This window comes from Meles meles, chromosome 15 (genome assembly GCF_922984935.1).
Source record: "Meles meles chromosome 15, mMelMel3.1 paternal haplotype, whole genome shotgun sequence".
NCBI classification, from domain to species: Eukaryota; Metazoa; Chordata; class Mammalia; order Carnivora; family Mustelidae; genus Meles; species Meles meles.
In genome coordinates, this window is record NC_060080.1 from 41,144,743 (window position 1) to 41,167,047 (window position 22,305).

Here is a 22,305-nt window from a genome sequence, read left to right on the forward strand (position 1 = left end):
ACTTGTCCTTATAAATATCCTAAAATAAGCTATCTGATAAACTACAGAATCATAGACTACTGAATTGGAAGAACCTTAAAACTCATCTGCCTTCTCATCTTACAGATGCATGAATTAAACCCTAGAGCCGTAAGTGGTTTCCAATGGTAAATAACCCATTAATTGTAAAGCCAAGAAGAGAATCTAGAAATTCTGATTACTAGTGCTTTTGTGCTACAGTATACCAGGAAACATAGACTCTGATTGGTTTACTAATCTATACATGTACACCAATCAAGAGGGCAGAATTCTAAGATGGCCCCCAAGGTACCCTCCCTCTGGTGTACATGCCCTGTATAATCCCTTTCTCTTGAGTATGGAGGGACGGAAGTCCTGTGAATATGATGGGATGCCAGTCCAACAATTAGGTTACATTATATAGAAAGTTAAAGAAACTTTGCAGATATAATTAAGTTCCCAAATCAGTTGACTTTGAGTTAATCAAAAAGGTATACATACCCTCAGTAGTACACCTGACGGAATCAAGTAAAAACCCTTAAAAGAGAGATTGGGCCCTTCCCAAACGAGATTTTCTAACTTGTCTTGAAGAAGCTAATATCCATGTTGTAAACTGCTTATAGAGTTGGCCACATGGCAAGGAACTACAGGTGGTTTCTAGCATTTAAGGGTGGTCCATTGATGTCATCCCTCAAGGAAACAGGACCGTCAGTCCTATACTTAAACCTGTACAACAACTTGAGGGAACTTAGAAGTAGATCTTTTTCTAGTCAAGCTTTTAAAGAGACCTCATTACACCCAATACCCAAATGATAGCCTGGAGAAGCTCTGAAGCAGAAGTTGAGGTAAGCAGTGCCCAGACTTCTGACCCACAGAAACTGTGAGGTAGCACACGGTTGTTGTTTTAAGCAGCCACATTTGTGGTTATTTGTTATGCAGCAATAGATAAAAAAATTTTCAGATACAGCTAAATCTAAATTTTGAAATCTAAAAAGATTTTTTAAATTGTACTTATTATAGTCAATGAAATTTTGTATAGCATTTGTTCTCTTGATAGTATACCTGACCAAACTCCCAGTCTGTCTCAAGTTAAAGAAAATGTGCTAAAATTTTAGGTGGTTTTTATGTAGATGCAATGCTGTGCACAGAACAGTATTTTCTTTTCCTTCTGATCATTTCAGAGGAGGGACAGCAGCAAACCTGCCCATTACTTGAGAGTAAAACAGTTACTTCGTTTCCCAAAAATGTAGTTATAGAAGGGTGGATGCTCTATGAAGGAACACACACCAGAAAGTCTTCCAAAGAAGGTTCAAATAGTAATGACTGGACTGTCAAAATAAGTTCTGTAAGAAACATGGGGATGAGAGACTCGTCTTCTTCCTGCTTTTCTGCTGCAGAAGTCCCCTGAAATGAGACCATTTGCAGTGTTATAAAGATGTAAGAACCAAGGTGTAAGGTAAAAGATGTCTGTATTACAAGAAGCATGTAAACTGAAGCATATACAATTAGTTGATTTCATAATGTTGGCTTGTCTTTCAACAAATATTACCATAGAAATTAAAAAATAAAGGCAAACATTGAAAGACTACACAATAGTACAAAACTTCCCTCCTTATGAAAACACTATCAACAAAATGGAAAGGCAAATAACAAGCTGGAAAAATATATCACTACTGAATATAGAATATAGGAGATTGATAATATTTACATAGAAATGTATTTGATATAGAAATTTGTACTAATAATATAACAATTGATACATAAATATATACAAAATAGAAATTATACTTAAATAGAAAAATGAGCAAAGGGCATAAACTGACATTTCTTAAAAGGAATATACAAGGATCAATCAATCTCTTCCTTGATCTCATACTAGGATAGTTTACTCAGTAACAACATTTATTGAGTATTTACTATGTGCCAAGCAGTGCAAGTACTCATGTTCCCACAGCAACCATATGAAGGTATTCATTATTACCCCATGAGAAAAATAGGATCTGGAGAAGGAAAGACATTTCATTCAGGACACACTGGTTATTAAATTCCAGGCCAACACTCAAACCCCAGTAATTCTGACCACCTGACCTATGCTTTTACCCCTGCACTGAAGTGAATTAAATGAATATGACAATAAAAAGCAGTGATGTACTACTTTACAACCATCAGATGGACTGCAATGACAATGAATGACAATATCTATGCGTGGTTCATGCTCAAACATTGCTAGGAAGGTTGTAAATTGATACAAAACTTTTGGAAAATTAATGCATCAGTACCAAAAGCATATTTCTGACCCAAGAATTCTATACCTAGGAATCTCCTCTAAGGGGAAAAAATCAGAGATATGTGAAAAATGTATGCTTATTTGAATAATAAGAAACAAAGATGTCTTTGCTTACTTGGAATATGAGAAAGTGATCAATGATAGAAAATTATTTAGCAGGTTATATTTCTTTGTTATATTTCTGTGTGAGAATATTATATGGAAAATACATATTGCCTTTGGAGATTTTTCACAATACATTGGTAAGTGAAAAAAGCATGTGTTAAAGCAGTAAATATGGTACCTTTTTTCACTTGGAAATAGTTCAGAGGACCCTTTGTATATTCAAATTTTCTTCACTTAGCATATATTACTTTTATAATTAGAAAAATAAATGTTACTTTCAAAATGTAATAATACTTAGAAAAAGGACGAATTGAGACTAGAGAAAGAGAGAAAGTCACCAAAAGGAATATGCAACTAAAATTCAACTTTTGGAGAAAAGGGAAACTATGGCAAAGTGTATGCAGCCTTAAAACTTCACAGGTGGGTTTCCTGGGGAGGCAGTTGACAGGTGCAGGTAGGAATCTTGATGAAACCAGATACACATGTTTTGCTATGTTTTTAGATATCTGGCATGAAGTTACCACCTGGAATGGAGCTAAGGGAAACTTACTGAGAAATGTGGATATGAGATGACATGATTTCTCTCTTAGCTATGCTAGAATGCAAAGATCTGTAATACTTCCTCTCAAATATCTCAAATTATGTGTCTCTTAAGTTCAACATTTTCAACATCCTCCCAAGAGGTTATTCACCCAAAGCACAAAGGTTTGCTTCCCCGATTTGCTTTTTCTCACCTCTAAACCATTGCTTATCTTTCATTTACACTACCTTCCCTGCTTCTCTTGGCCAGTTCATGCACATGATGACCCCCAAACCATAAGCTTGCTGGGGGCAAGAATCCTGTCTATGCTTTTCATCATTATATACCCAACATCCAGCATAGGGATTGGTACTTGTAGGAACTTAAGAAATATTTGTCCAGTGTACACATGAATAGCCTTTAGCAAATTCCTATGAGAAAGACAGCAACATCTAGCACAGTGGATGCCTTCCTTTATTATCAGATACTTGATGATATGCTGATTTTAATCCTGCCATTTCAAGTGCACATGGTAAGCTCTGATTGTCCTGTGAAATCTTCTAAGCATTTCTTGTACTTTTCAAGTACACAGAAAATAGAATAATTTATAGTACATAGCACTCCTCAATAAATGCTGACCTCTGAATTTTCTTAATTTTGTCCAAATATACCTTTTTCTCAGTGACTTCAGGCTTCTCTTCAGAAATCCATTTCTGAATGACATCTGCTGAAGGTGTTCGTTTTAGCTTGTCAGTGAGATAATTCAAAAGAGAGTTAACAGAATTTACTGTTAGGACGTGCATTGTGTTCTCAATTAGATAGTCATTGAGACGGATAAAGCTTGAAAAGAAAAAAAAAAAACAACTTCAGTTTTCTATATTCACTACCATGAAGTGACACTAAACAAAATATTTTTGAAAGTGACACTAAACCAAATATTCAAAATTTAAAATCTAATTTCTCTTTGAATTGCCATTTATGTAATAATAGCAGAGACTTACTGTCCAAAGAGTTATTCTTGGACATTCTTCATTTTAAAACACAAATATATTCAAATATATAGCATCAATTTAGTTGAGTGTTCTAACTATCCAAAAGGATATTTAGTGAGCAATATAGCTGGTATGGAAAACACATCCAGCTCATCTAGACAAAAGGGCCATAAGATTTTTTTAAAGATGCTTTAAAGAAGAAATCAGAAAATATACAACATCCGTAACTCACATTCTAATGGTAAAGCTGTGAAATCTTTGCTACTGAATAAACATTGTTTAATAGCAACTGCTAACCCAGAGATGCATATTTTATGTTTCCTTAAATTGGGCATTTAGAATAAATGTTTATATTCTATTCAACAGAAGGCCAAGGGGCCTCTGTGACCTGTACTCTGATGGTGGCCTCAGGGATTGCTCCATTGACCTCTGTTGTGACACAGCTATTATTATCATGTTATTTCATATGTAAACCAGTGCTCAGTTAAGATTTATTAACTATACAGCCATCAAAGTCAGACTAAGTTAGTGGGCACTGAGTAACAGTAACAGTATTCTATAGTGCCACACAAAACTTTTCAGATAACATTTGGTGTTTTTGTTTGCAAGTTATTTGTAATGATGAGCCTTTAGAATGGTGTGAAATCCAAACTCTGGAACAATGTCAAGATCCAGCTGAGGCTCTGGAGGGAAGACTTTCCACCCTGGTCTCCCAGGTGCAAAATTCACCTTAGGGAGAGGGTGGGGTTTTGTGTGGCAATGCAGTGATCTGTGGCTCTTTAGTGACCAAACCGATGTAGTGGGCCCTCCAGGTGCACTGGAGGAGGCCCACAACTCTCCAAGGATCTGACTTCTCCTCGAAGCCTGCTCCACGCTCCAAGCTGAGCTTCAGAGACCAAAGAGGAGCACTTGGCCTTGGACACGACTTCCACTCTCCATCAGCCTGACTCCCAGGGGCTGCTCTGCTGGGTGGCAGTTGGATGGGTGAGCTTCTGGGCCTGCATTCAGGTTACCAGAGCCCCCAAAACTCTCATCGCTGTTTATGAATCCTTTGATGAAGGCTTTAATTTTTAATGAAACTTGAGAAGGGTGGATGCTCTAATTTTTCTTGAGAAGGAGAATAATCATTTACCACGTTAGCCTCAGGCAGTGATGTCTTTTGCTCGCCTGCTCTGTGTATGTCATTTTGTCAGAGTCCGCATAAGCAGGCAATTCAATGAGACCTCTACTATCTTGCACTTTATAATAATCTAAGAACAACAGAAAATACAACGTCAAGAATTCTTGGGTAAAAATTTCATTTCTTTCACTATAGATTAAAAGATAAGTAAAATTCTTTTTGCGGCTGAACAATATTCCATTGTCTATAGCTATACCACATCTTCTTCATTCGTTTATCTATTGATGGACACTTGGGCTGCTGCCACAATTTGGCTATTGTAAATAATGCTGCAATAAACATAGGGGTGCCTCCATCCCTTTGAATTAGTGTTTTCACATTCTTTGGATAAATACCCAGTAGTGCAATTACTGGATCTTAGGATATTTTTATTTTTAATTTTTTGAGGAACCTCCAGACTGTTTGCCAGTGTCTGACCCAGTTTGCATTCCCACCAACAGTGTGCGAGGGATCCTTTTTCTCCACATCCTTGCCTACACTTGTTGTTTCTTGTGTTCTTTATTTTAGCTATTCTGACAGGTATGAGGTGATAATCTCATTATGGTTTTGATTTGCATTTCCCTGATGATGCTTAGCGAAATAAATCAGAGAAGGACAAATACGATTTCACTCAGATGTGGAATTTAAGATACAAAACAAATGAACAAAGGGGAAAAAGACCAGAAAACATTCTTAACTATAGATAACAAACAGATGGTTATGTGGAGAAATGAGTGAATGAATGGGGAAAATATGTGAAGGGGATTAAAAGTACACTTATCACAATGAACACTGAATAATGCATAGAATTATTGAATCAGTACATTGTATGTCTTGAAACTCATGTAACACTATATGTTAACCACATTGGCATTAAAATGGGAAAAAAAGATAAACTTAAAAAAATGTTTAGTTAATGAGATATTTCAGACTCTAGAAAACAGCTCAGTTCTCCAAAAGAATAACACATCAAAGGATTTCAACTCAACAAAGGACTGTAGACAGTTCATTAACATTCCCCTTACTCAGATTTGATCTGGATACCATGCTATCTCTTTCCCAGGAACACCTCCACACTCCTTTTCCTCCTGAATTTTAGTTATTCTTTTACAGTTCATGTCACCTGAGGCCAACTTGAGATCCACCCAGTTGCTTAATTTTAACAAACCTACTGTCTGTATTGGTAGGTTGGACATACCTTTAAACGAGAGGCCCTGATTCCTCTATAAGATGCTTATGAAATGAAGGTTCTGTAACCAGTTTAAAATGTTATATATAAGAATTGGTAATACAAGGAAAATTCTGCATTCACCATGTTTTCCCCTTCTACAATATATACTGAATTTGTAATGTATCAAGTAGACATTTGGAAGAACTGAAAAAGATAGGATCATCATTTAAACTTAAGAAAAGTAGAAAAAGGTAATTTTTCAGAAAGCCATGACTTCTGATCTATCAAAGTAGTTTCCCCTTCATACCATCAACAGGTTTATGCAGACAGTCATCAGGAATAAATCCTTCAGCATGAAGAGCATTTTGACAAGCCTTCCTGACCACATTTTTTGCCTCATTTCGAAATTCTTCTAGGTGCTCTATCACCTGGACATTGATGAATATGTATAATTAGTAATAGCAAAGCAGCAACAATAGAAAAAATCTTGAAGCTATAGACAAAATTTCTTACCTCTTCTAACCGTATGATTTGTGCAACTTTAAATTCTTGCAGGGTGTAGGTATGACATTTTTCAATATGACAAAGTCCCATAAAACTTAAATGATAGCATAATTCATTTATTTTAAGAAGAGCTGGTCGCAAATACTGCATGAAAATAAAAATTTGTCATTGTCAAGTTAAAGTCCTGTCTTTTGAAAGAATAAAAATATTTGGAAAGCAAGAACGGTTATTAAGGAAAAGAAATAGCTCTATGTGTTAACTGTAGCTACAACTCCAAAGTACCTACATTAAACAGGAACCCTTCTGAAATTTTTCTAAATGTATTCTTTGTTTTTTTCTTTAATATAAATTCAAGTAGCCAACAAATAGTATATCATTGGTTTCAGATGTAGAGTTCAATAATTCCTCAGTTGTATATAACACCCAGGGCTCATCACATCATATGCCCTTTTTTTTTTTTAAAGATTTATTTTTTTGACAGATAGAGATTACAAGTACATCATATGCCCTTTTTAATGCCCATCACACAGTTACCCCAATCCCCCTTTCCTCCAGAAACACTTAGTTCATTTCCTATAGTTAGGAGTCTCCCATGGTTTGTCTCCCTCTCTGATTACATCTTAATTTTCCCTTCCTTCCCCTATGATCCTCTGTGCTATTTCTTACAATCCATATGTGAGTGAACCATATAATTGTCTTTTTCTAATCAGTAAGTATTCATCCTTTCTGATGGCTAATATTCCATTGTATATGTATGTATACATATATGCACATACACACATATATGTGTATATACATACACATACATACATATATATACACTTACACACACATCTTCTTTATCCATAAAAGCGTTCTTTGAATTATCAGATTTAATTTGTTTGAATTCTTACTTTTCCTTTTGAACATGTGTCTTTTAGCTATGAAATTGAGGGCAAGTAAAGGAGGGCTGAGGAATCTCTTAAATTTCACTATGTTTGATGAATAGCTACTACAAAATTCATTGTGTTATCTTAAGGACTGTACAAAGTCCAGTCATCCTGGTAATGGAGGGGCCCATCTACTGACCTAAGAGGCTATGACATAGGACAAAGACCACTTTGAATTTAACATTTTTTAAAGTTAAATTTTTTAACTTTAAATTTTTAGGAGTGACAAGTTGCTGAAAAAGAATATTCAGTTACCATTAAGAACCTATTTATGGGGCACCTGAGTGGTTTAGTCAGTTAAGTACCCAGCTCGATTGGCACTCAGGTCATAATCTCTGGGTTCTGGGACTGGGCTCTGAGTGAGGCTCCACACTCACTGGGGTGTCTGCTTGAAATTTTCCCCTTCTGCCCCTCCCCTCCACTCCCTCTTTCTCTCTCTCAAATAAATAAATAAATCTTAAAATAAAAAAAAAAACAACAACCTATTTATCTGTGTGCTGAGTGGAGGTATTTGTAAAATTATGTTACATAATATTAACTTAATCTTTCTCTATGCTACCATCACGGGTCAGAGTTCTAGGCTGTTCGCTTCTAAGACACATTTTTTTTAAAGTCTTTTTTATTTTTTATTTGACAGAGAGAAACACAGTGAGAGAGGGACACATGCAGGGGGAGTGGGAGAGAGAGAAGCAGACTTCCTGCTGAGCAGGGAGCCCGATGTGAGGCCTGATCCCAGAACCCTGGGATCATGACCTGAGCCAAAGGGAGACGCTTAACGACTGAGCCACCCAAGTGCCCCAAAAGACACATGTTCTAACAATGTTCCCTGATCATTCGCCCTCACTTGTAATCTAATCAAATGAGTAGCAGTCACATTGAAAAAGTGAACTATTTTTATGTGATTCTGATTTATATGTTATATACACCACGTTATTAGACTCTTTTCTATGTCTTTCCCAAACAGGACAAACAGTTACTCAGACCAACATGAAACAGTGCTTTATTTATTCGAAGTGCAAATAAAAGGAAGTTATAATTAGTAGAGTCCTACATGAAGAGTTTCATGAAAAAACATCTAGGAGGTCAGATAGCCCCTTAAGGTTTAGCTCATAGAAGAATTTGCATGATAAAAAAAGAAGCAAAAGTTTAGGAACTAAGTCTAAGAACTGAAAAAAGATACTACATAAATTAACATGAGTATAGGAATAGGGAGGAGAATGCAATCAAAACTGGACAGGGAAGGCAAGGAAGTCCAGGGTACTCTGGAGAAAGTCCTTGAACCAAAATAGAAGTTCTGTTCAGTACAGGGACAAAGTGCAAATATCCAGGTGGAGAGCAAAACTGATATTGATGGTCTGTCAAAATGTGAGAGGAGTTTGACAATGGAAATTTTCTGGAAGAAAAAATATGTAATCTAAGAAATTACTTTGGTTCCACTTAAATATTATCTGGCTGTCTGCATCCAGGACAGTTGTGAGAGCAACTGTGAATACAAGAGAGACTGTGGGTGTTTTGTTCGCCCCACCCCACCCCTATTGTTGTTTCTATCAGTAAATTTCAGATAGAATCTCAGGCTCATTCTCAGGCTGCTAAATCAACAGCACCTGTCGCAGGTGATAAGGATTACACATTATGTTAAGTAGTTAGCAAGAATGTAAGAAGAAGAACTTGTCACTTTGATGGTGGGTTTCAGAATGTAGACTGAGAAGCTATCATTTTTGTCTGTCCTGGACAGACCTACAGACCTATCTCCAATTCTTTTGGGGGATAGAATCCCTCTTTCTTTTGGGAAACACGTTACCATGTGACTCTGTTTTCCTTTCCCCTCAGAGGAATGAGGAATAGGCACAAACCCAGGCCTGATTTATCAGTATGCCTGGCTGTGCAAGGATTAGTTCGGGATTGAACACGTGACCAAGCTGAGCCAATCATGTTCTCTCCAGCACCTCCAGCAAGAGGTACTCTTCTCACTCAAAGAGCCAGCTATGACTAGAGCGGCAGATGGTGCTCATGTACGAGCCCAAGTGAGAAAGAAACAGAGAAATACAGAACTGAAAGATGAAGAGAAAGAGGAAAAAATAAAGATGAAAAGATATTATCTGAACTTCTGAATTCAAGCAAGCATAAAGGGATGCTCACTCCTTGAACTTCCTCATTATATGAGCTTTTGTTTGTTGTTGCTGCTGAAGCTCACTGAAACGGAGTTTCTGCCATTTGAAATAAGTGTTAATATTTTCAGAGGTAGAAAATCATTATCAATCTGGGGGTTGGTTACTGGGTCAGAAAGCCCACAGGGAAATTTAGAGACCAGAGCCTTTGGAAGATAAGTGTAGAAGAGCTGTGTTTATGTAAAAATCTAAGAAAAATCAGTGCCATGCGGAGGCACAGTGTCTTTGGTTGGAATGCAGGAATCCTTTGGATTTACTAATCTTGCCTTTACCACACCACCACAACATTCATTTGCCCTAACCCTGGTCAACGGAACATTTGGGTGATCTGAGCAATCTGACTCTCAAGAGAGCCCACTGGAACTATATAGGTCATGGCCCAGCCAGAGGATCTGGGCTCGAGTTCTCATATACATTTCTGACCTAGAATAGAAAAGGCTACAGTAAAAGGTACATCCTTTCATAAACAGAGGGACAGTTATATAGATCTATGAAATTAAGAGTGGTCTGTTTGCAAAGCAATGGCTGAGTAAAAATTTAAAAAAGGAAGGATTTTAATTACAAAGTAGCATTCAAATTAAAATAAATGAATGACAGTGTTTTAGAATATGAAGACTAAAAAAAAATTGCCTGAAAGTATCACATGCACCAAAATTACACATTATTAGAAATCAGCAGGTTAAAACCATGTGCAACAGTAAATAATACTGAAACATTAATATTAAACACACTCTTAAGTCTAAAGAAAAGTGAAACTTGGAAATGTAAGAGACTAGAAGACACGTGAATTCTATAAAACACTGAAGGAAAATTAATACCGAAACTTCACAAACTCAAAAAACAGAAGGAATATTTTCCAACTTATTCTATAAAACCAGACAAACACATCACAAGAAAAAATAACTACAGACCAGTCTTCTTTATGAATATTCATGCAAATATCATCAACATAATACTAGGAAACCAAATCAAACAATAAAGGGATTATATACCATGAACAGATATGATTTATCCAAGGGACACAAAGTTGGTTTAATATCCAAAGATCAATTATTATAACAAATCATATTATTATAATAAAGGGCAAAAACTGCATGATAATCTCAATAGAAGCAGGAAGTGCATTTGACAGAATCATCATGGCTTCATGATAGAAACATTCAACAAACGAGGAATAGAAAGAAACTTCCTTATAGCATCATTCTTAACAGTGAAAGACTGAAGGCTTTCCTTCTAAGAGCAGGAATAAGACAAGGATTTCTGCTGTTGCCACTTCTATTCAGAGGGTTTTAGCCAGGGAACATGGGCAAGAAAATTAAAGTCATCCAGATTGGAAAGGAGTTGTAAAACGATATCTATTTGCAGATGACTTATTCTTGTTCATAGAGTATCCAAGGAATACACACGCGTGCGCGCGCACACACACACACACACACACACACCTCATACTAACAGAATCAGTAATAAATTCTGCAAGGTTTCAGAAAACAGGCTCCATATACAAAAATCAATTCTATTACTATATACAACATGCACATATTTATAAGTATACTATTTATGTATTCTATATATGTATTATATATTTATATATATGAGATGGAAAATCCAAAACAAAATTAAGAAAACAATTCCACTTACAATAGTAACAAAAACATAAAATATTTAGGAATAAATTTAACAAATGAAGTGTAAAACATTCTCTGAAAATTATAAAACATTGTTGAAAGAATTGAAGACCCAAATAAATGGGAAGGCATTTTATGTTCATAGACAAGAAGTTAATATTAAGACGGCAATACTCTCTAAATCAATCTGTAGATTTAAAGCAATCCTTATCAAGATCCCAACGGGCTTCTTTGCAGAAATTGACAAGATTATCTTAAAATTCATGTGAAAATTCAAGGAGCCCAGAAGACGTACACTCCCAATTTCAAAAGTTAAAATGCAGATCATCAAAATTAAGGACTCTTGTGCCTCAAATGATACCATCAAGAAAGTGAAAAGACAGCCCACAAAATGGGATAGAATGTTTGCAAGTCATATAACTGATATATGATATATCCAGAATATATAATAGTAAAATAAAAATAACCCAATTAAGAAATGGGTAAAGTATCTGAATATACAGTTCACCAGATAACATATATAAATAGTCAGTAGGCACATGAAAAGATGTTCACCATCATTAGCCATTAGGAAAAGAGAAGTCAAAGCCACAGTGAGATACCACTTCACAAGCAGCAAGAATGACCAAAATGAGAAAGATGTAATGGTGAAAACAGAGACAAACCAAAGCCCTCATTTGCTGCTGGTGGAAATTTAAAATTGTGCAGTAGCTTTGAAAAATTGCTTTGCAGGTCCTCAAAAGGTTAAACATACAGTACTGGTGACTCAGTAATTGTACTCTTAGGCATATACCCAAGAGAAATGAAAATATACATCCAGACAAAAACTTGTACACAAATGTTCATAGGAGTATTAGCCAAAAAGTGGAAGCAATCCAACTATCCATCAATAATAGATTGGTGGAGGGGCGCCTGGGTGGCTCAGTGGGTTAAAGCCTCTGCCTTCAGCTCAGGTCATGATCCCAGAGTCCTGGAATCAAGCCCCACATCAGGCTCTCTGCTCTGCAGGGAGCCTGCTTCCTCCTCTCTCTCTGCCTGCCTCTCTGCCTAGTTGTGATTTCTCTCTGTCAAATAAATTTAAAAAAAATATTAAAAAAAAAACAATAGATTGGTGGATACATAAAATATGTATGTCCAAACAATGGCAATTTTTTTGCCATAAAAAGAAGTGCTATAACATAGATGAACATTGAACACATTATCCTAAGTGGAAAAAGCCAGCCACAAAGAACCACATATTGTACTGTTCCATTTATATGAGATTTACAGAATAAGTCAATAAAGACGGAAAGTAGATTAGTGGTTGCCTAGAGCTGGGGAGGGGATTGGGAGGAGTTGGGGAGAAATGTAGAGTGATCACTACTGAACAACTGGCTTTTTTTTTGGAGTGACAGAAATGTTCTAAAGTTGTGGTAATGGTTAATCAACTCTATGACTATAATAAAACCACTGAATGGTATGCTTTAAATGGGCGAATCATACAATACAATAATTATACTTCAATGAAGTTGTTAAAAGGAAACATAGGCACAGATGTCATTAAGCTTTATTACTAAAAAAAAAAATCATGAAAAGAAATATTTCAAGGATCCACATTTTTTCCCTTACACCTAGTCTAGGCCAATCAGCCCTCCTAATTAATAGTAAATATAAGAGTAATAGTAAGTGTGTAGGTAATTATAGCATCTAATAGATATTTAAACCAACACAATGGGTCTCTTATTTAGGTCAATCTAAGTTTAAATGGATGAGAAATTTCTAGGCTGCTAGGGCTACATTTAAGAAAAGAAATGATCAAGGTCAAAGCACCGTTGGTATAAATGGTGGACAGAGAGAGGGACAACCTCAGCACCTAGAAGAACAAGCCTTAAGGATCAATAGAGGTAATCTCAGAGACAAATACAAGACAAATACAAAATACTATTTTATATACCTAGTGACAAACTTATGGCATGTATAGTGCCCAAGACATGGTGAAAGATAAAAGGTAGTAAAAAGGTAGTAAAATAGATTCAAATGATTGATGGATCCTTAAAGAAATTAGAGGTCTGGAAGTTGAACTTGATACCAAGAAGGACTAGAATATTTTCTACAACCCAGAATCCTTGATTAGATGGATGGTCGAGATAGTATCTTTCATACATTTGTTTTGCACTAATATCTACATTAGTCTTATTCCTTTAATGTTCTTTTATTGTGTGACTGACATTTTGATAATGATCTTTTGGAGTAATATATGAAAGTGGAAGAAATGAGCAGTAAGAAGCAAACTTGAGGCTTCTGATTCCAGAGGGTGGTGTCAAAGAAATAGACAGCTAAGGATCATGACAGTAATGATGATTCCAGTTCACTCCCAGGGGCCAAGTAGAAAACTTGTAATACAAGTTGAAAATCAGTGAGTGGGTAGAGATTTAAAATAAAGGCACATACTGTTTAACAGTTATTTTTCCATGATTACCCCATCCTGCAAATAAATATTAAAACTGTCCTTCTGTCTGAGTCCATGGTAGAGGAAAGCATATGATATATTGGGAAGTACTGCCCCATGAAAACAACCCCCAGATTATTTTGGACCATAGAGTCCAGAGTCACTCAAAGATGAGAGGAGGTAATAAGGGTTGCCAGCCCATTCTTTTCCTAATCAACAGCAAAGGGGGCCACAAATCCAAACCTCTGAGGCTGTTTCTAACTGAATGGGACTTGTGCAACTCTCTTATGTTTTGGCATTCTGCAATACTAGTTAAAATGTGAAAACTAGGCTAGACTGCCATGACAAGACAGAATGAAAGAAAAAATGACAAGACAGAATGAAAGACAAAATGACAAGACAGAAAGAAAATTGTGAATTCTCTTAAAAAGATGAAAGGACAGTCTATACCAAACCTGAAATAGATTCACACTTCGTTTTTCCATAATTCTTTTAAAGTATGACAGGGGCACCTGGGTGGCTCAGTTGGTTAAGTGGCTGTCTTCAGCTCAGGTCATGATCCCAGAGTCCTGGGCTCAAGCCCCGAGTCAGTCTCCCTACTCAGCGGAGAGCCTCCTTCTTCCTCTTCCTCTGCCTACTGCTCGATCTGTGCTAGCTCTCTGTCAAATAAATAAAACTTTAAAAAAGATATGATTAATAAATACGTACATTATTAACGATGAACAGATTTTTTTGTAGAGATTTTCGACACCCACTGATTTTCTTGGAACGAACATTCTTCTTCCACACGTTAAAAGCCTTCCATTTCCGGAAAAGCGCAAATATGGGAATCTTAGTGAGTTCTCTGTGATATAGATACTCCTGTTCCCATCGATCAATGTCAATATATTCAATGTCCTCATTACAAATATGTGTTACTGCTTTTTTGCTAATGGTATAGTAGTCATGTTTATTGATGTTCTCATAACTTACAACTCTATGAATAAATAAAAAATTGAGACAAGTGAATAAAAGTATTCAATACAAAATTAAGCAATTGCATTACTTTTGTGTTCTAAAGAGATAAAACATTTCTGAAAAAACAAATACTATTTAAAACTTTAAAAAAATTCGAACAAACTATTTTTAGATTGAATACTCAGGAAAAGAAGGGGGAAGATGCTTTAAAAAAATAGTTAGGCTTACTTTAGACTTTAAAGACTCCATAACTTTGGTAAGATCCTTTACAATCTCTATTACATAATTTTTACAGAAACAAGTCAATTACAGATTTTTTAAATGTAATAGCCCTATATGAAGGCTACCTGAAAATAAGTTATTATAATTAGCTCTTTAGAAACTATTCAATAATAATGGTATAAGAGTTTTACATTACCCAGTATTGAGAGAACTAAGAGAAAGAACAAAGCAAGAAAAGATGAATTAGATAAGATTAGAATCAAGACCCAGATTTAGGAAAAAAGTGCCCAATTTATCACAGAATAATTATTGTTGAGACATTATTTCAAGATATTCCTCTTTCAACTGTCCTTAAGGGCATTCCTCAACGTCCTACATAACAGAAACAGATCAAATAAGGAAGAAAAGCAAGAGAGATAAAGACAGGAGTAAAGACAGGAGAACAGATAGGAGAAGGAAAGGAAGTAGAAAGAATAGAAAGGGCTGATTGTTCTTAAAACAAGGATTGCCTACAGGCACAAAGATTTTTTTTTGTAACATTAAAATACTGGATGCAACTTAAATATTAGTAATACAACTGTGAAACATATTGTGATATAGCAAGTTACTAAAATATATTTTAAAATTTAGGAAAATAAAATTCATAAAGATTCTCTGATACTTTACAATAATTAGTTAATAGGTAACTGCAAAACAAAACCCCGAATTGTTTTTATGTGAAAACTATGCAAAAATTATATGCACTGGGGTGCCTGGGTGACTCAGTACTTAAGCATCTGCCTTCGGCTCAGGTCATGATCCCAGAGTTTTGGTTGGGATGGAGCCCTGCATAGGGCTCCCTGTTCAGCGGGGAGCCTATATCTCCCTCTCCCACTCCCCCTACATGTGTTCCCTCTCTCACTGCCTCTCTGTCAAATAAATACATAAAATCTTTTAAAAAATTATATGTACTAACAAAGATTAGATAGAAACACTCCAGTGAAAATCAACTGTTTCCCTTGTCTATGTTCTCTCCTGATCCTTAGCTCTGCATTTTGAACCTGGAGTTCATGGCCCTTTAGTATAGCCTTTGGGTCACCTGGGAAATCCCTGAAATTGTTGTATGTATACAAATTTATGTACATATGCATGGTAACTTTTTCAGAAACTGGGACAAGAGTCTCATATATTTTGGGTCTGTCAATCAAAAAATTAAAAACCATTGGAATAAATCGCTTTTAGTTTTTAACATCTATTTTTGTTTAATAATACTGAATAAGAAAAAATATTTTTATAATTAGGGCATACAGGACCAGAATAGAAAAAAAAGCAAAAACCAAAACCCCAAGCCAAGGCCTATTCATGTGAGCACAGAAGGAGGGCGTGGGGTGTTATTTAAGTGCTGTTATAGAAAAACATCAAGTTGCTCAGCTTTTATGAATCTAATTCCACTGACTCTTTGTGTTCTAATTAACATATCACATCAGAACTGCCTGGGAAAATGCCAGGTATTACATGTTGCAGCTGAGGTAAATGAAAATCATTTTTTTCCTTTTTTCTTTGCCTATAGCTAAAGATAGAATTAGGAAATTCTTGGGGTGATTCTCTACAAAATGTGAAATTTTAACTTGTCTCTGAAACTATAGTCAACTTCAGATATTTCATTAATATCAGTTATCAAACCAACCGAAAGACAAATCATGTCTAGAAAATTTGCTCCACATTGGTCTATCTGCTAATAAAGACCCTTCCAGAAGGTGGCAGGTGTTGTCCACGATGTTGAATTCTAACTTACTGGTGCTCAGTGCCACTTAGAAATCTTTTTTATTTACAGTTTACTAAGATCCTTACCCTCGAGCGCCTATACCTCTTCCTCTACTACATATTTCTACTCTGCATAGAACAAAACAACAGACACTAGTCTTTTTCAAATACTGGATCGCCAGCATCAAAATCATCTGGGGTGCTTATTAAGAATCTAGATTTCTGGGTCCAACACAGAATCAGAATCTTTTTAAGTAGGAGACTCGAGATTCTAGTTAAACAAGCACCCCGGATGATTCTGATACACAGGAACATTTGTGAACCACCAAACTTTATTTGAAAACAACCAATGAAAACAAGGTGGTCACAAGGTGAGCTCTCTCCTCACTTGAATTGAGAATCATCACATTTGATGGCCAGAATTAACAAGACAGGAAACGTGTGTTGGAGAGGATGTGGAGAAAGGGAACCCTTTTACACTGTTGGTGGAACTGCAAGTTGGTGCAGCCAATTTGGAGAACAGTGTGGAGACTCCTTTAGAAATTAAAAATAGAGCTTCCCTATGACCCTGCAATTGCATTACTGGGTATTTACCCCAAAGATACAGATGTAGTGAAAAGAAGGGCCATCTGTACCCCAATGTTCATAGCAGCTGTGGCCACGGCCGCCAGACTGTGGAAAGAACCAAGATGCCCTTCTATGGACGAATGGATAAGGAAGATGTGGTCCATATACACGATGGAGTATTATGCCTCCATCAGAAAGGATGAATACCCAACTTTTGTAGCAACATGGACGGGACTGGAAGAGATTATGCTGAGTGAAATAAGTCAAGCAGAGAGAGTCAATTATCATATGGCTTCACTTAATTGTGGAGCATAACAAATAACATGGAGGACATGGGGAGATGGAGAGGAGAAGGGAGTTGAGGGAAATTGGAAGGGGAGATGAACCATAAGAGACCGTGGACTCTGAAAAACAATCTGAGGGTTTTGAAGGGGCGGGGGTGGGAGGTTGGGTGGGCCTGGTGGTGGGTATTGTGGAGGGCACATATTGCATGGAGCACTGGGTGTGGTACATAAACAAAGAATTCTAGTACACTGACAATTAAAAAAATAAAAAATTTAAAAAAGAAAATCATCACATTTGTGTGCTCCCACCCCAGCCCCAGAGTATATCCCATGGTTTCCTCCATAGAGAGAGGTCTCACCCCACTTTTTTCTTACCCTCCTGGCTTTTGGCTACTTTTTCACCTGCATAGATGGACAGGGACTTCCTTCAAGTCCAGTTCTGCTGGCAGATATAAGGGGCAAGCAGGGTCAAGGAAAGCTTTGCAAAAAGTAAGAGGGCCTATGCACAGTTCTCTGTAATCCTCTTCTTAGACTTTCCAGTTTGTTACTGAGGGGGTTACTCCACAAATACGCTGCCTGGGCCTCTGCTCTTCACTCCACGCACTTGGCCTCCCACCACACATCCATTCCAGAAGCTTATCCACCACATTTCACCTACGCTGACAACTGCCTAATGAGCATTGCTTGGCATCCAGGATTCAGCCTTCAACTTCAGCTCTTTCTTGGATAGTTGCTTTGGACTTTTCTTTCATCAAAGCCTTTCTTTCAGGAAATAACACAAAAATTTACTTAAAGATTTAAAAAGAGAACTTCAGGGGCACCTGGGTGGCTCAGTGGGTTAAGCCTCTTCCTTCCGCTCAGGTCATGATCTCAGGGTCCTGGGATCGAGCCCCCCATAAAATGCTCTCTGCTCAGCAGGGAACCTGCTTCCCTCTCTCACTCTGCCTGCCTCTCTGCCTACTTGAGATCTCTCTCTCTCTCAAATCAAAAAATATTTTTAAAAAATCAAAATAAAAAAATAAAAAGAGAACTTCATTTGTTCAAGTGCTGTGCTATAAAACTTCTACTTTACTGATAAACCAGATGGCTTTATGATCCAATCAGCTAAGCAGATCCTTAGTTAACAAATCAGGATGAGATGACTGCCTTTTACTATGTTTTTTACATATGTTATTTTACTATGTTTTACTAGGAAAAAAAATCTGGGGCGTATTCTTGCTGTTCAGTGTAGAATCAGGTCAACTTATTTTACTGTAGAAGCTATATCTGTCCATCTAAAATGAAACTTGGACTCCAAGGCTTCTATTAACTTCAAAAGCAGCTATGTCTTATTTGAGAGAATCATATGGAATAAGGGAATTACACAATCCTGTGGTAAGTCATAAAATGTGCTTAGTTCTCATTTCAGTTTTAACTCAAACTGTACCTACGAGGGTTCTAAAAAATGTTAATTTCTTCTCCTAGAATTCCTTGATTTTCCAAAACAATAAGATCTCGATGGGAGTTGTTATTTAAACATGTTATTTAAGCATGTGTGACTCAAAATGTTCTGTTTCATCTTTAAACCAGTTTACCAAGATTAATGGTGCAGAAACATGGTTTGTCTCCTGCTCAAGAACTTTAAAGAGCCTCCTATTGTTTATATCATCAAATCCAAATTATTCTGCCAGGTGTTTTGGCACTCTCCTCTTGTTTTATATTAGTTCCTTCTTTGTCTCACAAATTGCCCTTTTTCATCGGGCTAATTTATCATATCCCCCTTAGGCCATGTTTGAATGCATACATATGTCTTTGTTTTCTCTTCCTATCTCTTTCAAGTTTCTGATTTCTATAAGCAAAAAAGTAATTACCTGCTTTAAGGTAGTGAGATGTATTGGATAAGTTCATATAGGCCTAAGCAAATCTAAATTATCTTATTATTTTCATAATTACATAGTTTTTTTTAAAGATTTTATTTATTTGACAGACAGAGATCACAAGTAGGCAGAGAGACAGGCAGAGAGAGAGGGAAGCAGGCTCCCCGCTGAGCACAGAGCCCGATGCGAGGCTTGATCCCAGGACCCTGAGATCATGACCTGAGCCGAAGGCAGAGGCTTAACCCACTGAGCCACCCAGGCACCCTACATAGTTTTAATTGTTATAATTTCAGCATATATCGGGTGAAGGTAAGCAAGCAACTGCCTAAAACTAAAACTAAAACTAAACTAAAACTAAAACTAAAACTAAAACTGCCTAAAAATAAATTAACCAATTTCCTATGTTCTACAATTATAAACCTCAATTTATTTGCTGATGTTCAATATCATGAATCAGTAGGGGTGTAGATCTAACCTAAACTAGAGAAGAGAAATGGTTTACTTGGCTTCTGATTTGATTAACCAGAAATGATGAAATATCTGATAAGGAACTCCTTTTTGCCTAGAAAATTAAACAAAAGCATATCTAAGAAGAAACTTCCAAATTTCTGTAATAAGAGAGTGTTCTAGGGCCAGTGGTTCTCAGTGTGGAGTCCCTGGAATAGCAGAATCAGCATCTCTTGGGAATTGCAATTTCCCAGGCTACCTTCCCGACCTACTGAATCAGAAACTCCAGCGGGTTAACACTGTTTTAACAAGTCCTGTAGGGCTTGCTTGAGAACCCCAAGTCCATGGTGTGCAATACTGAGTTGAATATTAGAATAATCTGGTGAGTTTTAAAGAAATACTGTTGCTCAAGCTCCACCACAAATCGATTAAATAATGTCCTGGAGCAGGGCCAAGGTGATTCTCATTAATAACCAAGGCTGAAAACCACTATTCTAGGTTCTTCAAATTTTCACATGAAATCAAATTATTACCTATTAAATTGTCATATCTCTAGAATAGTGCCAGGGCATGTATATGTGTGTGTTTGAAAGAAGGGTAAGGAGACAATATAAAGCTGAACATTTTTGATGAGCCCAAGTGAAAAATGTGAGGGGCTTTTAATGTTTTCACGTGCTGACTAAAATTTGACTCATCAGATTGATTGATTGATTGATTGAGAGAGAGAGAGAGAGAGAGAGAAGGAAGTTGCAGAGGGAGAGAGAGAAGCAGGATCCCCACTGAGTAGGGAACACAACTCAGGGCTCAATCCTAGGACCCCAGGATCACGACCCCAGGAGCAGACACCTCACCTACTGAGCCACCCAGGCACCCTGTGACTCATCAAATTTAAATTCCTTCAAGAACTAGCCCTAGAAAACTGTCGTTGTGTTAGGCAGTCTGGCAAGGTTCCTGATAACGTGCCTTCAAAATGATCTGTTATTACATAGCACATATATAACTCACTATAAAGTTTTTTGTAATTATGACTTTGCACAGAAACCACAGTGCTGCCATTGGAGAAAGTACCAAGCTGGCATCTGGGTTTTCTGTTCTAGGCCACTAAACAGGAAATCTTCCTGAAAGGACAGGACATTTTTAGTTTGAAATTTTTAAAGCTTCCTTAAAAAAAAAATACTTTCAACCTAATAGGCTTAGGAACGATCTGAGAACCAACTTGATCACTTAGAAAGTAATATGGCTTGAGCCGAATGCAGCTGATTATATGGTCCTCACATAACTATGTTTCACAGAGTCCTAATCATTGCATATGTCCCTCAAGAATTAGTTTGGTGGCTCCACAGGACAGAAATGCATAATTAGCATTATTTAACTCAATCCCAGCACTACTGACATTTTGGGCCAGGTAACTCTTTCCTGTGTGAGGCCGTCCTGTGCACCGTGAGCTGGTTAGCAGCCTCCCTTGCCTCTTCTCACCTGCTACCAGTAGCACCATCGTCTCTAGTTACGACAAATAAAAATTTCTGCAGACATCACCAAATGTCTCCTGGGGATGGGGGAGTGGGGAGCAAAATCTCCCAGGTTGAGAACCAGTGATTTAATTTAATGTTTCTTAATTTCATATGATAACAGAATAATTTTTTAACCATCTACCTATTATTACCACTTATATAGAATGTTCCTGGAATTACACGTTGGGAAACACTCTGGTAGAACAAATATTGTGTCCTCTTTCTTGGCTTTCTATGGACCTTAAAAATGCCTGGGATTTGGGAAGGACTCTGCCATACATTCTTACGTGTCCTCTAAATTCTAATGGCTTTAAAATCAACATTGCAAAAAGAGGACAGAATCATAGAGTTGAAAGGTGGGAGTAGGAGACATCACTTTGAATTTCTATTTACAAATCATAAAACAATATCAAATACCATAGTCCTTCATACATTTGTACCTCAATTTTCTTACCTTTCAACTACAGAGAATATTCTTCTAATGAGATTCTTTTGGGGAAGAAGTAACACTGATGTACAGAAAGCACAGTACAGCCTAGCATAGCATGTGTGACTCAAATGGCAGGAGCAGTTGTCATTATGAAGATGAGTACATTGGGCATAGTGTGTGAGAGGCTGGGTTCTAAAGTCCGACTACATGGGTTTGAATCCCAGTACCACAATTTACTAGCTGTCTCAGCTTGGTCAAGTTACTTTAACTCTGCCTCAGTTTCATCATTCATAAAATGAATACATTAATATTAGCTACCTTTAGAGTTGGCATAAGGATTAAATGAATTAATACATATGAAGAATTGGGAAAGTTTGGGATATTCTAAGAGTTGATATTTGTA

At 36.8% G+C, this 22,305-nt stretch overlaps 1 protein-coding gene across 1 annotated transcript in view; it reads right to left on the reverse strand.

Moving 5' to 3' along the window:
• Nucleotides 1-22,305, reverse strand: part of DNAH6 (dynein axonemal heavy chain 6) — a 227,139-nt gene that overhangs the window by 184,393 nt on the left and 20,441 nt on the right. The window contains exons 4-9 of the mRNA XM_045978683.1: nt 14,594-14,861; nt 6,745-6,879; nt 6,539-6,659; nt 5,034-5,151; nt 3,581-3,749; nt 1,285-1,401 (exon numbers count right to left, since the gene is read on the reverse strand). Coding sequence (XP_045834639.1) covers nt 1,285-1,401; nt 3,581-3,749; nt 5,034-5,151; nt 6,539-6,659; nt 6,745-6,879; nt 14,594-14,861 — 928 coding nt within the window. The remainder of the gene's footprint in view (nt 1-1,284; nt 1,402-3,580; nt 3,750-5,033; nt 5,152-6,538; nt 6,660-6,744; nt 6,880-14,593; nt 14,862-22,305) is intronic.